The following is a 23,137-nucleotide window of genomic DNA, read 5'->3' on the forward strand; positions in this document are numbered from 1 at the left end:
CGCACCGCACCATAGGGCGCGCCGCACATTTTGAGGGGAAAAAAAGACGTTTATGTGCGCCTTATAGTCGTGAAAATACGGTAGATCCCAGCTGGCGGGCTGCCAACCTGGTGCGGGAAGTGCCACTCAGAGAGTCCCAGATGCAGGGGAATCACAGGTTGTAGTACAGACAGGCAGTCAGAACCGTGGAGATGAACGTGAGCAAGATGAGCCGTAGAGCGAAGCCAAAAACAATGTCAGGGACTTGGTCGATGGTCGGAGCCAGGAGATCAGACAGCCGGTGAAGTGCCGAAGGACGATCGTGGATGCAGTCGGGTTACAGTTCTAGGTTTGATTCACAGATTAACAGACAGTCTGGACTAGGGCAGGCAGACTTGGTAGACAGGAAAAGAATCCAGTCGGTACACAACAGGCAGAGATCAGGTAGGTAGTCAGGTCAGGCGGAAGTCGGAAGACAAGTCAGGCAATCAGAATCAGACGGGAACCGGCAGGCTCAGAAGTCGAAAGGCAGACAGGTCAGGATCAGGAAGTCAGAACTAAGAATTCTAGAATATGTCTCACCAATGATTCAAAATAATCAGGCACTGATATCTGGTCTGGTGATTTATGCAGGTAGATCAGATGAGTAAGGAATGAGAACTGGGCGGGGTGAACCAGGAGAGTGAAATTAGTGATTGGATCAGACAACAGTGCTGAGACATTAATGATAGATGTATGAGTTTAAAAGACAAAAGAAGCTGAACACAGATCTGTCACTATGCTACATTCCCTTACATTAGCTCCCTAACCAAACTTTATCGATACTTTGGTAATGCAAAAATTGTTATAATCACAGAGAAGTTATTCACAGGATAACTCACTTAAAAACAACCCACCCATTACCTCATTGTCTTCTTAATCTTTTTGTGCTGGCAACAGCTGGTGATTGCTTATTTTAGTTGAGTGATGTAGACAAAACCTTCATACCTTATACCTTGGTGAGCTATCACCAGGTTATCACCTTAAATGATTTTAGCCAATAGAACTTCTTGGTTAGGGATAAAAATTATAATAATTAAGCTAGCACCAACTGTCAACCATTCCTGAGGCTTGTCGACTACTGAACAGTCAGCAATTGAGATTCGCCCTCAAGTAAATCATATCAATATTCGAACATTGACCTCAGGTCTATTTTAGTTTAATTTCATGGGTCTGAGAGAAATGAGAAATGGTTACAAAATAAAATACATCAGCTTCAACAAAATAAATCTGTCAGGTTTGGAGCTGTACAGCGTATGTATAGCAGGTGGGTCATGCTGAAACTTTAAATAAAACATTTTAAAAAACACAGTACTTTACCCATGATAGGAGTTCAGGAAGACAAAAAATGGATAAAGAAGTGACCCCTTTAAGTTAGCAAAAACGAGGGACAGTACAGGAAAATGCAGTTTATCACTCTCCCTGAATAAAATTGTGATCCTCTTTGAATCTCACAAAAAACAAAAAAAACAAAAACAAAACAAGCAGGTAAACTGTCCTTTCTTTATAGAAAAAAAAGCTTAAACTTCAACAAAGTTCACAGATCTCTCTCTGAGAATCACCTCTCGCTGCCTCACCCAGTACCATATAAACCCTCCTACAGCCTTTATTGCTGCATTTTCCTTTTCTTTAAATGTAGTTCCCATTAGGTTTTTTTATATAGGCCAATAAAAAATGTTCTATCTGTTCTGGTTTAGGAGATGCTGCACAGACTCATGAAGTGGGGCTTTGCTTTAAAAAAGTTGGACACAACCGGTGTGACCAAGGCTTTAGGAAGGCATAGCTGATATGGGTGTTTAAAAAATATACATCTAATACAAGGCTACATTTTTTTAGTTGAGGAACATACAATTCAGACCTTCTTACCCTTAAGTATTTAGGAGGTGGAACACAGTTATATTTCCAAAATCCAAGAAGAAGTGTTAAAAGCAGAAAAGATGAACATGCGGATGAACACGACAGTAAACAATAGGCGTTACTCTTCAGCTGTTCATTTATACAAAGGTAAAAAACAATTCTTCCCTTTTTTTATTATAACAGTGTTTCATTTTGTTTTGCTTGGAAAAAGCTTGTTTTGCTAAATTTTGCTAAGTGCATCAATTAGATACCTGGTTATGTACTATATTCTTTCACTCACTAGTGGAGTAAGCTCCCCTCACAGCCAGCCTAATTGTGTCCTATATTGTTTTTCTTCTGTTTTCGAAAAGTATGGGCTTTCATTTTTTTTTTTTTTTTTTTTTTTGTAACTGCTTTAAATAACTTCACTAACTCAGTGTAGAAATAAATTCTGCCTGTTCTCTTTGCCTAAGGTTTTCTGATCAGGCTCAGTGCCTGATGGTTAAAATTAACCTGCATGTTTCTGGTGTTTGCTTACATGGATTTCATTTCCACATAGGTGGAGCGATCTTGCAGCTGGCGTCATGACCTTTGACGTAAGGATGAATCTTAATAAAGTGCTTTTATTTCAGTTGACGCATAATTTATTTGAATTTATTTGGGTTGATTCTATGTCTTTGTCCTCAAAACCTAAACCAACAAGTAAATACGTGACCGGTCCATCTCTAATGATATTCAGCCCACTCTGCTTGCCTTGCTAAAACCTTTCCTTCTATATGTCATGAGTAGTGAAGCTTGGACATTATATCATTGAATTTCAGAACTCCCCACATAAACAAGATACCTGGCTTATTATAGGCAGCAGAAAAGCATTGATGCAGCTTCCACATATATGTGAAAGTTACCCTGAGAGTGTGTAATACTGTACTTCTGTGCCCCCTTACCAATGCTGGCTCTGAACCCAGATAACGAGCATTCTCTTTATCAGCCAAGAGAACTTGATTTATAGGTGCAATCTCACATTTCAAGTGGCCAGATTTCACCTCAGTGCCTTAACTTAACTAAGGCCCAGAAAGCGCTGAAGCAGTTCTAAATCTGGTTTAAATATCCCTGATGGAGGTTTAATTGAGGTTTTTGGTTACAGAACTAGGGTTTTTTCCCCCTGATGATGGTTATTCTGAAGTCTTACTGGTCCCATGTTAAGACATCCACAACAGATACACTTTTGTATTTTTTATGTGGTGGTGCCTGAGGGCCCGGTGGTGGTTGACTTTCAGTATTTTTCCTCAGGCTTTTTCCCATGAGTCCTATAACAATGGTTCTTTAATTATTTCATTTAGCAAATTTTGATAAGATCCGTTTTTATTGAGATGGATTTGTTGACGCGAACATTTTTCAAATCACATTTATGTCTTTATAAGACTCAGCCCTTGTTTTATTTTGTGTTTTTTTTTTAAAGCAATCCTATGACTGTCCTGATGTCACTTTGTAGAAATTTTTTCATGAGATGGTATTTAATGCATTACAAACGTCACTGTTTTCTATTCCAAGTCACAAATATTTATGCACCAAGCTACATGAGCATTTTACTCATTTTTTTTTTTATACTAATTTATAATTTCTGTTACTAACATTTCTTTTTACAAAATACTGGAATCTCATTTCCTTTGTCACAAAGCCTTTCATCATCGCAGTTAATTGTTTTGTTTCTTTAGTTTTCTTTTCCTATATGCTGAGTGTTTCCTTCTTTTGCCAAAGTAATCCATTTTTGATTGTGAAAACCTGTGAAGACGTATGACTGGGCTTTAGAGATGTTTGTGCATTATTTCCCCAGCTTCCTTGTATTTTGCTCAGCTCAGCCGAAAATGTTGTAATGACACATCAGCCCTAGAAATACACACAAGACAGTGATATCAATCTTCCTCCTAGCTTTCCCTTACAAAGCAGGCAGGGTTTCCCAGTCGCACAGCTCAGATCTTTACATCTGCAGCAGCAGGAAGCAAAGCTAATTGTATAAGTAGATAATGAAATTGTTGCCTTTGTCATTAAATCAATCTTAATTAGTTGCAGCTATTAAACTCTTCTGCTCTACTCAGATGCAAGCTGTCAAACAATGTCAAAAAACAAACAAAAAACTATGACCACTTCATTACCTTATTACATATGAGCTGTGTAGGGGAACGGGCTGCATATGTTTAACTGCCATAAATCATTCTGAGCTGTGCCAGGAAGAATTCATTTCAAGGTCCAGCTGCTTTGTTTGAAAGATCCATCATTTGTTCCCAAAGATTCCAGGTCCATACAAAGATGTGTCCTCGACTTTTTAAAGTTTGTTTCTTTGAATGAATTACAAGTAAATATTCAAAAAGTGATCTCGTTTTATCATTTTAGCAAAAAATGTCCTCAAAAATACATTTAGTTTCTGAGATAAAAATAAGAACACCAGAGTGTGACTTTAATATAAGAGAAATTTGTCAGGGAAAGGTTTTTCCCCACTTTAATCGGTCTTTGGTGGATTTTTTACATGTGATCTGTTTCAAATCACTGATCATGCTTTTCAGTCAGGGCTCCTCTTTATTTTTAAATCCCAGTTGGTCATGAATGGATTTTATTGTACGTTTTGGGACACTATATTCCTCAGGGACTCAGTTCTTTTTCAGGTTTTTTTACTTTTTAACAGATCTGTAATTTTCATCAAGCACCATTTGATGCACAGTAAATTGCGTGTTAGATTATCTGATGGCAAATTGCTATTTTAGCAAAGCATCGCCAATCCATGACACTTCTACCTGCATGCTGAATTCTCCGGAGACTGTATTAGGTTAATAAACGTTTATATATTCTTGCAACTTCCGGTTGGCTTTTATATTTTTTTCTTTGAGAGTAAAGGTTCCCAGTCCCTGCTGAAGAAAATCATTCCCACAGCATAAAACACCATATTTCTCCCTGCAACATTAGAAATAAAATTTTTGCTGCATCGCTATCTTTTTTTGTAATTTTACTTTTATTATATGTTTAACTTATTCGACTTCCCTTCAGCTGAAGAAAAACATACCAATTTATTTCACTGTGGTGTTCTTAATGAGAAATAGAAACATTTGTAAAAGGTCAAAATAAGGAGCTCCATGCCCTAGAAATATACAAAATATTCCTAAAAAAGCTAAAATGTAGAAGTATGTACGTCAATTTAAGAAAAACAAAATAGTTTTGAATGCAAGTAAAGGTTTTTAGACTAAACATTTGGTAAATTTGTTTTAGTCTCAAATTAAATCCACAGTGTTTTTTTTTCTGCCTTTCTGATCTCTGTCATCTTTTGTTGTGAGCCTAACAAGCAAAGTTAAAAGAATCAACTGAAGGAATCCTGCTCCAGGCTCTGTGTTCACTTCTAGACAGGCTTACTCTAAAAGCTTGCCGCAAACATTTTTCACAAATCTTAACTGCCTTTAAAAAGTGTCAGGTTGTGTGGAGATTTTTAGAGGACCCAAATGCAGAGACAGAAGCTGAGATGGTTTCTGGCATTTTTTATGAAAAAACGTAAAAATACAAAATACAAAGTCCAGAACTGATCAACAAGGAAAACTCAAGAAACAAAAACGTTAGGAAACAAGAGGAAGGAATAAACCAAAAGAAAGACAGGGATCCAGCAGAGAGTAACTGAACAGGAGGTGTGAATATAGGAGACAGAAACAATTGGAAAACTAATTAGCTGATAGGGAGCAGGTGTAGACAGAAGTAACCAGAAGGAGCTAAGGTAAGGAGACACAAAAGGGAAAAGAAACCCATCATCAAGAAAACACAGAATAACATAAGTCAAAGTGTAACTGGGAACTTAAACAGAAGTCCTCAAAGGGCACAATCATGACAAAAAGAATGATGCATAACCCTGATATAGAAGAATGCTTTCTGAAACAGTTTTTTTTTTCTCTTTTTTGGGGGGTGGGAATTCCCTTTCATTAGCCTGTTGATTTGTAGCGTCCAGCAGCCAGAGAATAAGGAGATAACATTTTTGCTGGGAGGAAAACAAGTCATCTAAAAAATGGAAATAAAACAATGGAAGCAGCTGCAATTTTTAGAGTAATTGTGATTTTTCTTTAACAAGTGCCATACCTCCACAGCATGCAGCTGCCTATATGACCTTCACGTCGCAATCTTTGTTTGCAATTACTTTGCGAGCTATCTTTGTTTTTCTAAATGGGACACAATGTGACTCTATTGCTTCAACTGCGATATATTTGCATGAAGTGTGAGCAAGAGCCCTGAGGGAAGTTGTGTACTCTTGCAATGTTATGTAAATGTGGCTTGAATAAAAGGTGAAAATCATGGATTTTTATGGAGAACGGGTCCGGCGAGGAAATTAAAGCAGAATAAAATTTATTTCTTTCAAGGAAATTAAGAGCTTAAAAATAAGATATAGATTAGAAACCCAGATTGTGAACTTTTTTTTTCTCTCTCTAAAATCCAATCTTTTAAAATATATTTTGAAATTAATTTCATGGTTTATGAGTTTGTTTTTTAAAGACCATTCAGTACACAATGTTGCTCTGACTTTGACATAATTCTCCACGGGCAGACTTTAAGGCTCTCTAGGATATTGCATTTGTGGTTTAGGGAACATCACGAGCCAGGTAATCTTGATTGGGTCTGACAGTCCCTTTACAGTGTCAACCTGCTATTTTTACCCAGCTCATTGAACATTAATGCCCTCTGGCAACCCAATCCCATTTTATCCCCTGGCCGCCCCAAACATTCCTACTTATTAAAACATGCATTCAGGGTGATCAGCTTCCATCTAAGGTATTCACCTTCATCATGATGGGATTTTTCATATATCCTCCTCTAAAGAGCTTATCTCTGAAGGGAATGTTGTTGCAATGCTAAAGGATGAAACAAAAAGGTATTATTTCGTTTGATATCTTTCAAACCTTTATACATGGTGTGCTATAACCTCCCCAGCCACCCAGAAATGACTGACTGTCACCAAAAAGACATTTGACGGTCCATGGAGATGACCCGCCACATGATCCGGGTCTGAACTGTCTATTAAACCTCTGTGAAAGATGTACCCGTGCAGTACGAAGCGTCAACCTGCCGACTTCTACGTTTGTGCTTTCACTGCTTCCAGGGTGACAGAGAACCTGACCTGAAGATGAATAATCCCTCTGAAACCTGGGCTGAATTTTTTATGCTGCCACCGCCTAACATTATTATGGCAGAAGTAACTCGGCACATGAAGATTAGAAGTAACGTTCACGTTCACGCCCCTCCAAGCCCGAGAGGAAGATTTGCTCTCTAGCAGAATGACATTTATGATTATAAGTGAGAAAGATTGATTAGTGTAAGAGGAAAGGGAATGATTTACGATGAAATCTAAAGGTTAAATCTTTCAAATGCTTCTGTCGTTTCTGTTTTTGCTTTAAGGAAACTAAAGGGTTTTAGTGCATTCTCAGAATTTATGCTGGATTTTTAAGCTTATCATTTAAAAGGGAACTTTACAGTGCAGGGAAAAGTATTCACACCCCCTCACGGCTTTATTTCAGTTTTGCTTCCTACTAAGAAAACTATAATATCAGTGAAATATAACCTATGTGAAAAAAGGATCAAATTCAAATAATGATTATATTGTGGGGAAACTTATCTAACCCGGGCATAAAGGCACAGCAATGTCAAACTCCACCCCTCCAGGGCAGGTGTCCTACCCTTTTGCTGATCTTTCTTAAAGGTATATTGGAGGATGTTCTTTTTCCGAGTGGATCCTCAAAATAAGTGCTCCTCCTAATTGTCAATCATTCTGTTGTTATGTTTACGTAAGGCCGTCCTACATGCTCGTCCCCAATTTCACTTACTGATGGTGAGTCTGACATAGTGGAAAAATTGCAAATCTTAATTTGGAAAGTAAGCTTGTATGAGCGATGCAAACAGCAACTTTTAAAGTGAGCATGCATGAGGAGAAATTGGCGTGTGCATGCTCTTGCACATGCTTAATAGGCGTTCCCTCTCTGGAGCTGGTATAGGGTTGTGCATGTAATAAAAGTGGAGAAGGCCGGTATTTAAAAAATTCAGAAAAATCCTCCACTAAACCTTTAAGTCCTACACACCTAAATCAAAGGGTTGAATCACCTCCTCATGCACTCAGGTTCGGCATTTTTCTGCTGAATATATAAATGTGTGATTCAGGTGTGTCGGCAAAGGGATGCGCCTTGAAGTCACAGGACATTGTGTCTGAGGCCTAGAGTTTGACATCTGTGGTATAAAGTAATACAACTGAAGAGCTGAATTGTGGTTATTAACAAATAATGTTTTGGACATTATAGGCAGATCAGAAGCAGAGTCACTGACATCTATTGGTCTGGAGGGAGTTCCAGAGACATTTTCAAAGCTTTGCAGTGAATCAAAGAAAGAGTCATTATTCACTCAAGGAGAAAACATGGAACCTTTTGAGAAGCCGGTCAGCCAAATCATACAAGGAGTGAAGGAGACAAAAGCTGAACTTTATGGAGGGTGGGAATACTTAAAGATCTGCCATGAATCTAACAAAAAATGTCATGTTAAGAACATTATTTTAATAGTCAAATATGGTAGTATTAACATCATGGTCGGGGCTGCTTTACTGCTTCAGGACTTGGATGACTTACTGTAATGGCTGAGACCGTCAGTTTTCCTGAAGGAAAATATTTGTTCATCAGTTGGTGAGCCTAAGCTCAAGCATTATTAAGTTATGCAGCAGGACAATAATCCGACTCACACAGGAAAGTCTTTCTCTGACTGGTCTAAAAAACGACTTCCTGAACAGTGATGTAAAAAAGACTAAATGCCTGGTAACCATCAGTTATGGAGTGAATACTTTTATATTGGTTGGATTGGATAGCTTTTTTTCTTCTTAACATATTAAAGCAGGATTTGAAAACATTCTTGTTATTTGCTGTTTGATATGATTCTTTTAGTGAAGGAAACATTAAGGTACCACAAAAAAAATAGTTTATTTGATTTTCAGGCGTCAGATACAAAAATTAACTGGTTTAAATTAATCGATACATCTAAAAAAAAGTCTTATTTAGCTCAAATGATTCTTCATCTTGTCTTTCAGATCCAGGATGTCAGCTTTCATTTATTTCATTTATTGCATTTCCTGAGCTATGATCCAGCAAGCCTGCTTGAAAAATTGAATTTTCCTCATCATTTGTTATTTCCATCATCCCAGCTCCTTGCAGTATTCAAGCAGCTGTATTCAGTGGTGTGTTTCATTTTTTTTAATCCTCCCAGGAAATAAATAAAGCTTGATCTAATTGTCTTTTGGCCGTTTTTGTAATTCAATAGGATTGATGGTTGGCAATAGGTTGAAAGTAATTAAGGCTACAGGTTATTTTGTGAATGAATCAGGGCTAAGTGCATTTTAAAGACAGAATTGAGGCACATAGTGGTACACTGCCCTGACAGCAAACGTGTGAAAAATCACAGCTTTTCCAAATACCTCTAATGACATCTTTTCGTGTTAATATCAAAAGCCAAAAAAGGTCACAATGACACAAAATAGCAGAATTGCATTTTAGAGACTTGGACAAAGTTGAACTTGAAATTTTAAAAAAGCTTAAGAAGAAACTGTCATTTTATTGCAGTACCATATGAATTTCATGGAGAAAATAAAAGCTGAAGTATATTTTCTTCTGGAAAATCAAACAGAACAGAAAACCAAGTTGGAAAGTGTAATGCACTCAAATATTTTAGGACAACCTTTAGTCAGCTATGAAAGAGCTAGAATAATAAATTAAAATAAAACTATAATGTGTCTGCCTTTGAGAACATAACACCCCAGTATCCCTTCTGACATTTTTTGCCATTGCATAAATCATTTTCTCAGTCCAAACAAGGCTCAACAAGGTTCAACATTTAAATTGAATTCCCAGGTATTAAATTTACATACAAAAAAAAAAAAATTTATATATATATATATATAAAAATAAAGACATTAACACCCTGCTGAAGCAACATCCAATGCTGCATGTTCTGGAGCCAGAATGGGAAAAGCTGCACACATATATTATAAATGCAGACGTTTTGACGGCCAGCTGTTTTTGTACTTACGCCTAGTAGAATGAGCTCTTTATTCATTCAACAAAAAGATGAAATCTTATGGATGAAAGAGTATAAAAATTGTTCATCTGACTCAAATTGAAACTACCTCCATGGATTATTTATGCCCAAAACCTTAAATGCCAAATCAAACCTGTGGGATAAGATTAGGAGATCTCTCTATGTTCCAACTTTGCTAATTGTTAAATGGGATTGATTGCAGAGATGCCAATAATTCTGAAACTTTTTATATGACATAAATGTACCCAGGGTTAAATTTCATTTTCAGAGCGATATTATGCTGCTGGAATTAAAGAACTATTCATTCTTCGCTAAGGGTGCCATTTATTTTTCTCTTGGTGTATGTTAAATTTCTAAACCAGGTGCTAAAATATGACCCCAATTGAAAAACAAGTCACTTGAGCTCTTATTAATAATCTCTTGTTTGTTCTTGTCCTGCTCTCTGTGCAGATAACGTTTATAGGAAATGTCTTGCAAATGGGACGTGGGCGCTGAAGGGGAACTACTCCATGTGTAAGGCCATACTTCATGAGGAGGTAAGACTTGACAGGGTGCTGTTTGTATGCATGTGTCCTGATTAATGGGGCCTTTTGGAGTTTATCTTCAAAGCGGGGACTCTGCACTTTAATCAGAAAGAAAAACGCAACAACAAAGGCAAGGTTAGAAGTAGAAGGAGTAGTTTAGCTACAGGCTTATTTATAGTAAATATGGACTCAGGGTTTGCTTTCTCAAAGATTGCATCCTTAGAGACGCTCAAGGGGGGAAAAATATCTAAAAATAAAAGCATGTATCGCCCATGAGCATCACTGGAAGGGATCTGCTTCAAAGTACAATGAGTGTGTTTTAATGTGCATTGCAGGATGATTTTAGTGTCATCTTGCCTTAGGTTGTAGATGCATGGCTTATTTCATGTGTTAGTGAGAGCCTGAAGCCCCTTTCATCAACTTTTTCTCCCTTTTTAAACAAATAAATATTTGTTTAACTATCTAGGTTCCCCAAAATGAACAGCAGGAGCAATGATTTTTCTCCTAAGCGTTTCCCCTGGAGAGGTGCATGATTTCTATTGTCCTGATCCTGTTCTGCTCCAGAGTTTTATCCCTGCACATGCTGCTGTTATCTGTTTGCCTTTTTTTTTGTGTTTTTCAGCCTCCACCTGGATGCTGCATTGTTATTATGTGATGAGCGCTTATTTTAATTAGGATTGAGCTGCAGACTGAACACTCTGACCCAAATCAGGCTGGGACAATTAGACGTCTAATGGATTTGTACTGTATGTAAAAGGAAGAATTACATGATGGACACATGTGACTCGACATGTTTGCTTTGCTCTGCCAGGCCATCTGTCGAATCCAAACTTTGCACAAAAAAGGGCTCTAAATAGTACAAGTTTACTGTTTATTATTCTTAGAAAACACAACCTAAGATTTTGTGCATAAAAAATCGATTTACTCCAAAAAACATATTTAATAAATATAGAAAGTTAACTGTATCTAGCCAATTATTTAAAAAATGTTACCAGCTTAAACTTGAAGTACCTCTTACATTGATATATTTTCCTGGAACTATGATACAGTACTACTGTTTTCAGTTTTTGGTGTGATGCCTTATAACCAAGCATCTCTACATCGATTTCGTTAATCCATCAGACATTGTTTCATAAAAGTTTCTTCATTCAGTTGATGCGAATACTTTTTGGCAAAAACCTTGAAAACCTAAACATGTAACAGTATGTGAGCTCTATATGATCCTTTATATCAGGGGTTTTCAAAGTTGAGGTCAGGACCCCTCTGGGGTTGGGAAACACCAAGAAGTGGACAAAAAGTGTTTTCTCTTTATGTGATCCCTCAGGGAATTTGGAGGGCCAAAATGTATCATAAAATACATGGATGTGTCATGAAATTATGAAATGTACCATGAAATAAGTAAATTTAAAATGTATTTATCTTAAAAATGTAATAAAAAAAAACACAATGTCCAATTAAAGGACAAAGTATAATCATAAAATGTCATTCAAAAAATGCATGTCTTAAAACATGAATGGAACTACTTCACTTTAATTATTGATCCTCAGAAGGTTTGCTTGACTGCAGACAGTGTGTGCAAACCTTTTTTTTTTTTTTTTTTGCATTGCCTTCATCAATATGCAGAGCAGATCTTTATGGCCAAAGCATGTAAATCATCATCATCTACAAAGTGATTTTTCAAAATCAAAATCTCAGCTGTGGGTGTATTTTTTCCATCTTTTTTTGCACTTATGAAAGTGATGTGTCATTCTTTCCACAAAGGATGCGCTGGTAAAATGCGAAAAGAAAGACAGAGAGTCTGTGTAAATATATTTGGATCATCAGAGATTAGAATAGTAGAAAATACGTGTATGCAGGTGAAAAAAAACCATTTAATGCAGTGAGAGGGCAGGCATTTTTTTTTAACAATTAAACTAATAAAAGAAAAATACTAAAATTAAATATTGTGGCATGTTTTAAATAAAAGAAAGAGACATGTGAAAGTTCACATCTCTTACTCCTTGCATCAAGGATTTTTTTTCTGTCTTGATTGATTCAACAAAGCAAGGTTACCCTTTATGTTTGCTCCTACCTTTCTCTGTAGTACTTAGAAATATGTGAAGTGCTCTAAACATATTATCTCATGTTATAATTTTATATATATATATATATATATATATATATATATATATATATATATATATATATATATATATATATTAACCTCCAACTACATTCCTTGGAACCTCAAGTTCTTTTAAACAGCCAGTATCACATCCAATGTAACCAAACTCGTTTGCATGTCCTACCATTCGAGGAGCAATGTTTGTAGATCACCCACAACACACACACTTATTGCAGATAATCAAAAGGAGTTACTTCTGCATTTTAGTAATTATTTATTAATTTACTCCCTATTTTGAATCTTTAAAGATCAGGCCTTAAATGTATTGATAATTGCAGAGTCAAGTAATTTAGTGAATCTGTATTTTTACGCCTCTGTTGCATTGATATTTTTGGGTCATAGTCTGAAATGTTTGGGAACCCCCGCTCTACATGACTCCTGCCACACTGCATAATATGCGTAACGACACAACATGACATTTTGTTGCAGCGAAATTGCCTCAGGATGGGATAAATGAACTGTTTATCAGAGGTCATCTTTTGTCATGAAAGACTGTAATCAGCAGTGGCTGGGTATGTCAGACTGAAGAAACTTATAGCATCAATTTAAGCTTCAGATCAGAAATTTTCTTTCCCAACAAAATATTTTGACTCAGAATTGATAAACTCTAAGTTAAATATTGCTGCAGTCATCTTATTCTAGAAGGGACGCTTTCCCTTTAACTATTTTATAAGTCAAAGTCAGTCTTCTTCAATATTTTCTTTCATTATCTTTAACATTTAACATGCTTCCTGAGGGCCGTGAAGCTTGAGAGATCTTCAGATTTTTGCGCAATTTCTCTGAGCATTTCATATTCTGACCCTGGGGTGAAGTTGCTCTGGCATTCACTCCTAAAAAGATTGGCAGCTGTCTTAAATGTTTTTATTTATTTTAAAATCTGCCTGTCGATGATGAACTTTAAAATGTTTGAAAATGACCTCATAACATTTCCCAGAATCATGAACCACATCAGCTGCCTCTCTAAGGTAAATGTTGTTGTCTTTCCAACTTGGCATTACACTAACACACACCTGATGTTGCTATTTAATGGCACTTGGATGCATCTGTGGTTGAAAGTTCTACCAAAGCACAAGGAGTGTATTTTTTATTTTAACATTTATTTTACATTAATTTCATTAGTAATGAATAAATAATGAGGGTGCATGATTTTGCTAGAGATTGTAGTAAAGCTAAAACCTGCAAAAGATCGGACCATCTTTATGCATTTCTTAAATGTTGAAACCTTGGAATTGTTTTTAAAATCAGCTGTGCAAAATCAGAGAAGGAAATATTGTGACATGTAACCCTAACCCTAATCCATATTTTTTAAGTAATCGTTAAGATTTTCTCCAAAACAGCAGTGATCCGATTTCACACAGTGTCTGCTCTTAATCTTCTAGGGTGCTTCTCAGTGTGAAATGTTTCCAAAAGTTTAATTTTTCTGGTGCTGTTCCCAGTCAGGCTTATGAGTCAGTTCTCAGCTGTCAAGTCTTGTTGTTTAAATCAGTAATTCACTAGAAACTGTCATGACACCGAAAACCTATCAGCTCATCCTCTGGCTGTGGAAAAGTTAAACTATAACATGCTGGAAACCAGAAACCTCACTGACGGGACAGAAGATAACAAAGTCAAGAGATTCTTCTTAGAATGAGAAAATGCGAGCCCAGCAGAAGGAAGAGTCACTTTTTTTTTCAATTTTGAGAAATCTTAAAAATCAAAAATGATTAGAAGATGCTTTAAACGTGAAGTCCTGTTTAGCTTGGATCAGATTCAGAAAATGTGGTAAATATCAGCTCCAATCTTTCTGGAAAACAATGTGGCATTCCGAGCCGGGAGCTGGGAAAAATACCCCGAGAGAAGAAAACCCCATGTTTCATTCAAGCAACATTTATTAAGACAAAAGCCAGCACATGCCAGCTTTACGGACAAGAAGTAGGTGGATGTGAAACAAAATGACTGCATTAAATTAACTGAAATCAAAAGGGGCTGTCATAGCTGTAAAACCAAGGGACAAAACAGAACGAGGGATGAGGGATAAAACAAACCATTTCAGGAAAGAGATAAGCAGCTGATTAAATGCTGATAGTTACTAAGACCATCTGTGAGGAGATCAGAGAGTAAGAAAATTTACATAAAATAGCTAAAAAGAAAGAAGAGAATTTTGTTTGTGTAATCAAAAACATTAAATAACACAATAACCTGGAGACAATGAAAATGAGTTTATCTGCTCTCAGCACAGCTCATGATCATCAACTTACGAAAATAACATAATTCAACTTAAGGTTGCTGTGTTCTTATCTCCACATATCTCAGATACTACTGTAAGCTTTAACAATTCACCGTTTTTCTATCTAAAATTCACATTCCCTCCAGGAAAAGTGGTTTTAATGAGCACAGTGCTGCTCTTATTACAATCACAGGAGAAAATCAGTCATCTGCTGAGGTGCAGAGGTCAGATCAAAAGGAGATTGTTCTCCAGTCCTCATCTGATTTAAAATATTCCTTTGGGAAAGTGAGCACAGTCATCCAAAGAGTATTGATCAAATGTTGATTTAATGGCACTTTCCCAACACATGAATTGTGAGCGCCTGAAACTCACAGGTACCTTTGTGACCATAAATCAATGATGAATTAACAGCTCCTGGTTGCTGGAGCAGGGCTGTGGAGATGCACAGAGTGGGACTCTAATTCAAGGTGAAACCTCTCCCCGGTTGGTGGGTTTTTTTAATCAGAGATAGCACAGCCATCTACCGAGTTCGAGCAGAAACATCCTGAAACAGAAAGATTCATGCCTTTGTATCATCTTCTTTGACTCTTTAACAGTTTGATGTCTTTGAGAAAGGAATATTATTCACAATCAGTCAAATTCTAACATAATCTTATAACAGATTACAGTCTTCTCATGCAACATTTTCAAGTCAAGTCAAGTAGATTCAAACTGTTTGTTTGCACATCACAGAGCTGCTCTGGCCTTCCTGCAAAAAACAGGTTAAAATAATGTCAAATAATGTTATTATCAGCAGGACTGATTAGTTTTTATCAAAGAACCACAGTTACCAATAACTGTGTAAATGTGCTTATTTACGGAGAAAACGTTATGTCAAGCTTGACAGTAGGATTTTACCAGATTTTTCAGAAAGGATTTATTTTTGCTCCTCTTTTTTAAAAGTCCCTACATCTTTTATTGGCAGCTGTTTGAAAACTCAGAAGATATTTTGCAAGCTTGCAGCTTGTACCTGCAGCTTGCAGGTACAAAAGGATTAGTCATAGTTACTAGTTATTTCTCAAAAAAATAACTCACTTAACTCAGTTTCTCTACACCTAACTTAACTATTTACTAGTCAAAGTAACAGCCGCAGTTTATTTTTATGATCTGAAATGCCAAAGAATGTTGCTAGATTTCCTGTTATTGGAATTTTAAATACAAATAGAAGTTCAGTCATGAAATACAAGATGTTGGATATTAGTTAATATATGAAATCTATAATTAAAAAAATTATATGTCTGAAAACATAGTTTACTAACCCACACTATCTGTATGTTTGCTGCTGGACAAGTGAGTTGCAATAAAGAGAACAATAAACAGGATTAGGTTATTAAGAACTGTATATTTTGCACACTGACAGCCTTCAACTGGCTATAAAATAGGGATAAAGCTTAAAAATAATGCTATTCAAGCAATTATCTAACATTAGACTTTTAGACATAAACAAATAGAGTTTATAACCAAGTAGCACTGTATAATCCCACTTCCTTTGTAGGAAAAGAGGTAAATCATGCATGTGAATTCAGTATAACACAGAAACTAAAGAGCAACATGTGGGCAGCCATCTGTCAGTCGGTGTATATAATTGGTGAGCTGTGAGGAGCGTTTTTAGATCAGACGCTTCTCACCGACACATGTAAAGTCTCTGTTCCTGCACATAATGAGCAAATCACCAGAACATTTAGCTTTTGACTTCAGCAACCGCTTTACTTTAGGTGCACTTTCAGTAAATCAGTGCCTCTTCACCATCGTCTCTTCACAGTCTGCATTAGAGGCATGATTAACACCCGTCCACATCGCAGCACAGCCAGTCGACTACAGGTATGCCCATCACAGCTCCCTGCTCATCCCTGCAGTAACAAATGTCTCCCCGGACTAGAGAGGGCGGTTATGAAAAATTATTTTTACTGATCAAGTTGTTGTAACGTGATGCATTAGATTGCAAGTAACCTAAAAGTGTTACCAATGTGTGAAATTAAATAAGATAACTAAAAACTAACAGTTACTAACACGATTATTACATGGCGATGTTACTCCCAACACTGCTAATACCTTTTATTTCCATCTCCTTTGATTACTTAATTCTTAGTTTTTTATCAGAAACTGCAAAAGTCATTTTCATACTGGAAATATGTGGTAGAATTAGTCTTTTCTGTTCTTCTAGCAAAAATAAATGCCCCTCAGCGCCTTAAAAAGGAAATTATCTTTTCCTGTTTTTCTTTCCATGTTTCTTCTTTCCAACCCAGTGTTTAAAGTTAGTGTAGAAAGGGCTTAATCCACGCCTGATCTAAGGCCCCGTCCACACGAAGCCGAACCCTGGCCTAAACGCACAAATTTTTCACCAAACCAGCCTCTCATCCACACGAAGCCGGCGTTTCGGGGGTCTGTAAACGATCTTTTTTTTATTCAGCCTTCAGAGTGGGAAGATTCTGAAACGCCGTTTTCGTGTTTCCATCTTTAAGCTCTAACCGCATTTTTTTTTTTACACGCATGCGTCATAGCGTCGCCTCTAAACAAGCATGCGCGACACAGTATCACAACAACAATGGCGCCGTACAAAAGGGGGTCAACCCGTTACTAGCATGGGGTACCTAATAAAGTGGCCGGTGAGTGTATCTAAAGGTTGCATGATCCTAGCCCTCCAGGACTTGAGTTTGACACCCCTGACTTAGATATTTAGCCTAGGAGGGACCTGCAAACCCACTGTCTTTAGCAGTGGGATGCATCACCAAATGTGTTTCTTGGTGGCTGTTGTTACAGTACCTGATCCCTTACCTGTCTCATGAACATCTGCATCCCATGAGCCAAAACATTTTCTTCAACCCAGATCTAAGTCAAAACATGATTTCTGTTTTTGTAATTTTAAAATAACTACTATTCCAGCCTCTTACAAAACTTCTTTCTTCTTTTCAATCAAGAAAAGTGCCTTGAAGGTCTCTTCAAACTAATTTTACATATGAGGTTGGATAAAAGAGGAGTTAAAATTCTATTATATAATAAGAATGCAGGTGCAATCAAATATACTCTCCTTTATTTGGCTCAGACACAGAAAAAAGTCCAAATATCAGGTTAATTGTTATCATCAAACACACAGAAGGATTGTCTGGAGAGAGGGATTTATTTCATGCCATCTGCAGACATCAGACAGGCTTTTGTAAAAACAGACAGCACTCAAAAATGTGCTTTTGTCTCACCCAAACAACTATATGATTGCAAAATCAAACTGCAGTTGCCCCATTGCCCTGGCATTGTGCTGCATGCACAGTTATCTGTCCCACTTCTGGCACAAACTGTTGACTCCTCTTCTCTACAGTCCATCAGGGTTTTTTATTTTGCCAGTTAGCAACCACACATCTGTTCTACATATTCCAAATAGATGTTTTTTGTCAACAAATAGTCCCATTGCTAGGGTGAGCTGTAATAGTTTAAGCACTACATATTCAATTCAATTCAGTTTATTTGTATAGCTTCACACTGGAAAAAATCTAAATCTAGATAAGTCATTTTTACTTAAAATAGTTGCATTTGTTTTTGGATTGAGGTTGTAAAAGCGACATTTTACCGATGGAACAAGACAATTTACATTTAAAATAAGAAAACACAATTGCGTTGTATTATTTCAAGTGCAGGCTATCTAATTATCTTATTTGAAGAGTAAAAATACTCATTCCATTGGCAAACTATCTCATTTACTTACTCAAATTAAGGGTAAATGCACTTAATTTAAGAAACAGTTTATACAGTCATCACCAGGTCAGTCACATCAGGTTTTAACATCATCCCCAAATAGTGACTTCAATTAGGGTTTGTTTTTGTTTCTCACCTACAATAATTATAGGTTTTATGTCACTTTACAATGTATTGATTTCCAATCTTCATTGGAAAAATCAATGTGTTATGAGATTCACAAATTAGTGCTTGGATGCAATATTGGGTAAGATGTTATTTCAAGTGCCAAGCATGAAAGATCTGCATAACATTTGCAATCCGGTGGATTGACTTTTGCTACCTATGAAATAAGAGAAAATTACATAATTGATGCATGTTTTCAGTGCAGTGAAACATCAGGAACCAGAAGGGGAGAATTACAATCTATATGGCCATCAAATGATTAAACAATAGCATCTTAAATACATGTTTTTACAATATGATGCATCCCTACTTTGATTGATTTTCAGCAGCTCTGGAGATGCATGTGGCTCTTTACTCGCTGGACAGGGGCTCTTTGAAACTACTAAAAAGAGCTATGTACTTGGAGTTCCTCCAAAGAAAGACATTAACGGTGCAAGAAACACATTTTTTTACTCTAATCTGTTTGCCTTTTAGATATCATGCTATGTTCTTTAGTTAAATTAGAACAAGTCATTCTCTGTTTAACGTTTTTTTTTTTGTTAAATGTTTTTCTAAAGACTACAATTAATTCATGCTTTTTTAGTTAAAGCAGAACACAAATAAATTTTCTTGCAACATTAAGCTATTGCCCTTCTATGGGTCATGTCTGGGACCAAGGACCAAAATAAAGATGTTTGTCCTTTGTGGACTTCAAGAACTGTTTGCTTTCATCCTCTAAGAGTCAGTACTTGATATTTTGCATGTCTTAATGGAATCAGTACCTTACTGTTTTCCATTGGCTGATTTATTGACAGTTACTGGCATATAGGATATCACTGCATTCCTTTGATAATTTAATCCTCACACTGCAGGCATGTCCTGTGGTTGCAGTCCTCAAACATCTTTTGAAATGTGGAAGCGCGGTTTGAACTAAAACCCATCAGTTAGTGCTTTTTATAAAAAAAAGTCAGACTCTGATGTTCAATCGATCCAGACAGAAGATGGATATGGAGTGTCTGACCTTTTAAAATTGTTTGTTTTTCCTTGCTTTTGTAGCCGTGAAATAAATCACCGACTCGCATAGTGACTGACACCAGGGGAAAGTAAGGGGAAGTGGGTTCTCTGTGAAGGTGTTTGATTCGACAATTTCAAATGGCTGAATGTCAGGGGCATCTTAGATCTGAGCAAACAGAACCAAAACTGGTCAGAGGATGATACATCGGTGCTGACTTTGATCCTTCTTTTTATTAGAGGAGGAAGAAGATGGTTCTGTGTGTGGAGGAAAATCTCAGCTGAACTTGGAACCTCGAATGATGTTTTCAGTTCTTCCAAATGCACAAGTACAGCTACAAATGCTACAGTCTTTGCCGCAGATCTGCAGAGATGTGACCTAAAGGAGGAAAATATGCAAAGAACCTTCTAGGCAGACAAAATGAGAAGATCAAACGCTTATTAGGAAGTTTGTTTGATGGGGGAGATAAAACCACCCTTCCCTTTTTAGGTGCTGCTCAGGGTTATTTTCTCTGTGTCTTTGTTGTAGACAGAAAGTGTGTCAGGATTGGTTTCGGCTCTTGTGGCCCACATATTTTATGAGTCCTGAGGCTGGTAGTGAGAAGGTCTTATATTATCCTCTTGTCGTCCCACTCCGCCTCTCCTCTCAGACTCATCCCGACTTTCTGCTTTGCAATTTAGAGCCCCCTGTTTTCCTGAGTTATGTCCAGTGGGGTTAGCCAGTATGAAGTTCTCTCCCCCCAGAGATTTCCCATGGTTTCCTCTTTTTTGTCCCGTTTGAATGTTTTAGACCATCAAATGAAATTAGTTTTTATGTAGAGACTTCATTATTTAAAAGAGGAAACTTAATCCATCCCAAATCAGATAGCAACCTGTGCTACTGAAGGAGGCAGGTTTATAGTCCTTTAAATCACTGTGGAAGAACAACTGACAGGGTTTTGAGGATGAATTACCCATTAAATATTTTTCTACAGCATTTTGAATGTGCTTAAAACCAAACTTTGAGTTGGCCACTCCTTAACCTTGTTTTGGCTTTTAAAGTGGACTTAAATCAGTGCTTGTATGTGCATTCTTGGGTCAATGTAGTTCTGCATTACCCAAGTAGCCTTGAGCAAAGATCAGAAAATTATGGATGGAAATTTACCTGCAGCATTTTTTACTAAAGTGCAGAATTTATATTTTCATCATCGGGTAGCAAGCTGACAAAGTCTGATAGACAAACTTATTATTCTATTTTATTTATCACTTGAATTAAGCTAATGGATCAAAACTTTGTTGAACCTATGTCTCCATCAGATTTGCACATCTGCAGAAGGAAACTTTTCCCCCCACCCCAAAAAAAAAAAACCTTGAATACTGTCCTATTATAATAAGAACTTAGATTTTGAAATGTAACCAAACATTGTTTATCCATCATCTGCACCCTCATGGATGGATATTTAGGGTTGTTGTCCTGGTGAAAGATAAAACTCGATCTCCGCCTCATATCGTCTGCAAACAAACATTTCCATAGCATGATGCTGCCCCCACTATGTTTTTTATGAGGGTTGGGTGTTCAGGGCGATATTGTTTCTTTAAACAGTGGCTTTCTAATATTTGAGCTGAAAACATAAAACAAACTTTAGCAGGGTAAAGCAAAGAAAAGTTTATCCACTGCTGAGGTGCTGCTTTTAACCTGGTATCAGTGGTTTTCTCTGCACTAATGGCCATTCCGGCAAGACTAGACACAAAAAGCAGGAAAAACAGTGATTCCAGGTCTCCTCAGAGACAAAGTAAGGCACCACTAACATAAGGAGCTGAGCACCATGTAATCTTAACATGTTTCTTATCCTGTTTATTTCTTTGACATCCAATCAAATCAATAGATATTTATCAATTTCAGCATTAGGACCGTGCACACTCTCACAAACACAGCCTGCATGGCCACTGCCTTTGTAACTTAAGTTAGAAGAAAAGATTACATTAGTTACTGCTTTTAGAAATTTTCTTGGGTGTTTGAATGTCACCACCTGGTGGACCATTGTCAATAAATGCTGTTTAGTGTGCCAAAAAGGCCAGTTTTTATTTTGTATCTGTAGTTTGATGATATCGAAGCATCTGCTTTAAGGCATAATGAGGCAAATGATGAGAGACAGTGCTGCCTGGCCATCCTCTAATGGCACTCAGAATTCACCCGTTTGTGTGCAGGAATGACTGTTTCAATGGATGAAATGATGGAGAAATGTATTGGATTCCTGTCTATGGAAGATCAAACCTGTTCTTTGCTGGTTTTCCATTAAATCGAGCCACACAGGCACTGAAATCTAACAAGCGCTGGTACTACTGCTGCCACGTGTCATACCAGAGGGATTACACATTTTCTGAAAGAAAAAGAACTGATTATCACTCTGAGTTTTGGATTAAAGTATATCTGAAATCAATTCAAACCGATCATTTCCTGTTCATTCAATTCCAAAGGGATTTTTCTGCCTTTACCAAAAACGGTCTTCACAATGACCGTGATCTTTGCCTGACCCCAACAGTATTAAAATCCGATGATATATTTAAGAAGAGCTTTATTTTCACATCTCCTACATTCATTATAAAAGCTTCCAGCATTTATCAGGGGATGGTTTAAAATTAGAAAGAAAAGAGCTGCTGGCATCTTGTTCTGTGTCCACAGCAAACTTATTAAGCTACAGATTTGAACTGGGGATGCAACACAGTGAAACAGATGACTTGTTTTAGAGTGGATTGGGTAGGGATTTAACATGCCCGCGTTTAATCTCAGGATAGACACCAGCAGGTTACGTAAATTCTTTCACAGCACAGATTACTGCTGGTAGTGTTTGGTCAAATCCGATCACAATGGATATCTAAGTCTCAGGCTCCAATTTACAGGAAGATTTTCATTTCTTCCATTCAAAGTCATAAATTGGTCTTGGATGGATTCTGCAGATACAAGGTTGCCAGGCTTATGATTTCAACTTGCAGAAATCAGAATCTTTTCTCTGCGGTGGTTAGGAGGATAATGTGTGGATTAGTGATTGGGACTATCATCTGCACTCATGTACACAAATCCTTTTCTAAATTCAGACTTTGCATTCTCCGAGGGTTTCTTCTTTTACAACAAAAATGAAATCAGAACAGAACCCGCCAGAAGAAGTGACCCCCAGAGAAAAGAGTCAGCTAAATTAAAATAAAAGCAGGCATAACAAAATGTAGCAGCACAGAGATTTAGACAATCAAAAGGTTTTTCAGTCATAAAGTTAACATATAATAATAAACAAACTGAATTTACTATCGTTCTGATATAAACCCAGTGGTGGAAAGTAACAAAACGCATGTACTTGAGTACCATATTTAAATATGTTTTTTGTGTAGATTTATTTTACTATGCTATTTGGGGGGATACTTATAACTTTTAGTCCACTATATTTC

General features: G+C 36.9%; 1 protein-coding gene across 1 annotated transcript in view; it reads left to right on the plus strand.

Annotated features, from left to right (window-relative positions):
• The window catches only part of LOC107093968 (corticotropin-releasing factor receptor 1-like), a 106,231-nt gene that overhangs the window by 45,165 nt on the left and 37,929 nt on the right, over nucleotides 1-23,137 (plus strand). Inside the window, exon 5 of the mRNA XM_015389343.1 lies at nucleotides 10,393-10,478. Coding sequence (XP_015244829.1) covers nucleotides 10,393-10,478 — 86 coding nt within the window. The remainder of the gene's footprint in view (nucleotides 1-10,392; nucleotides 10,479-23,137) is intronic.

The sequence above is a fragment of the Cyprinodon variegatus genome, unplaced genomic scaffold, assembly GCF_000732505.1.
Source record: "Cyprinodon variegatus isolate N-32 unplaced genomic scaffold, C_variegatus-1.0 Scaffold456, whole genome shotgun sequence".
Taxonomy (NCBI): domain Eukaryota; kingdom Metazoa; phylum Chordata; class Actinopteri; order Cyprinodontiformes; family Cyprinodontidae; genus Cyprinodon; species Cyprinodon variegatus.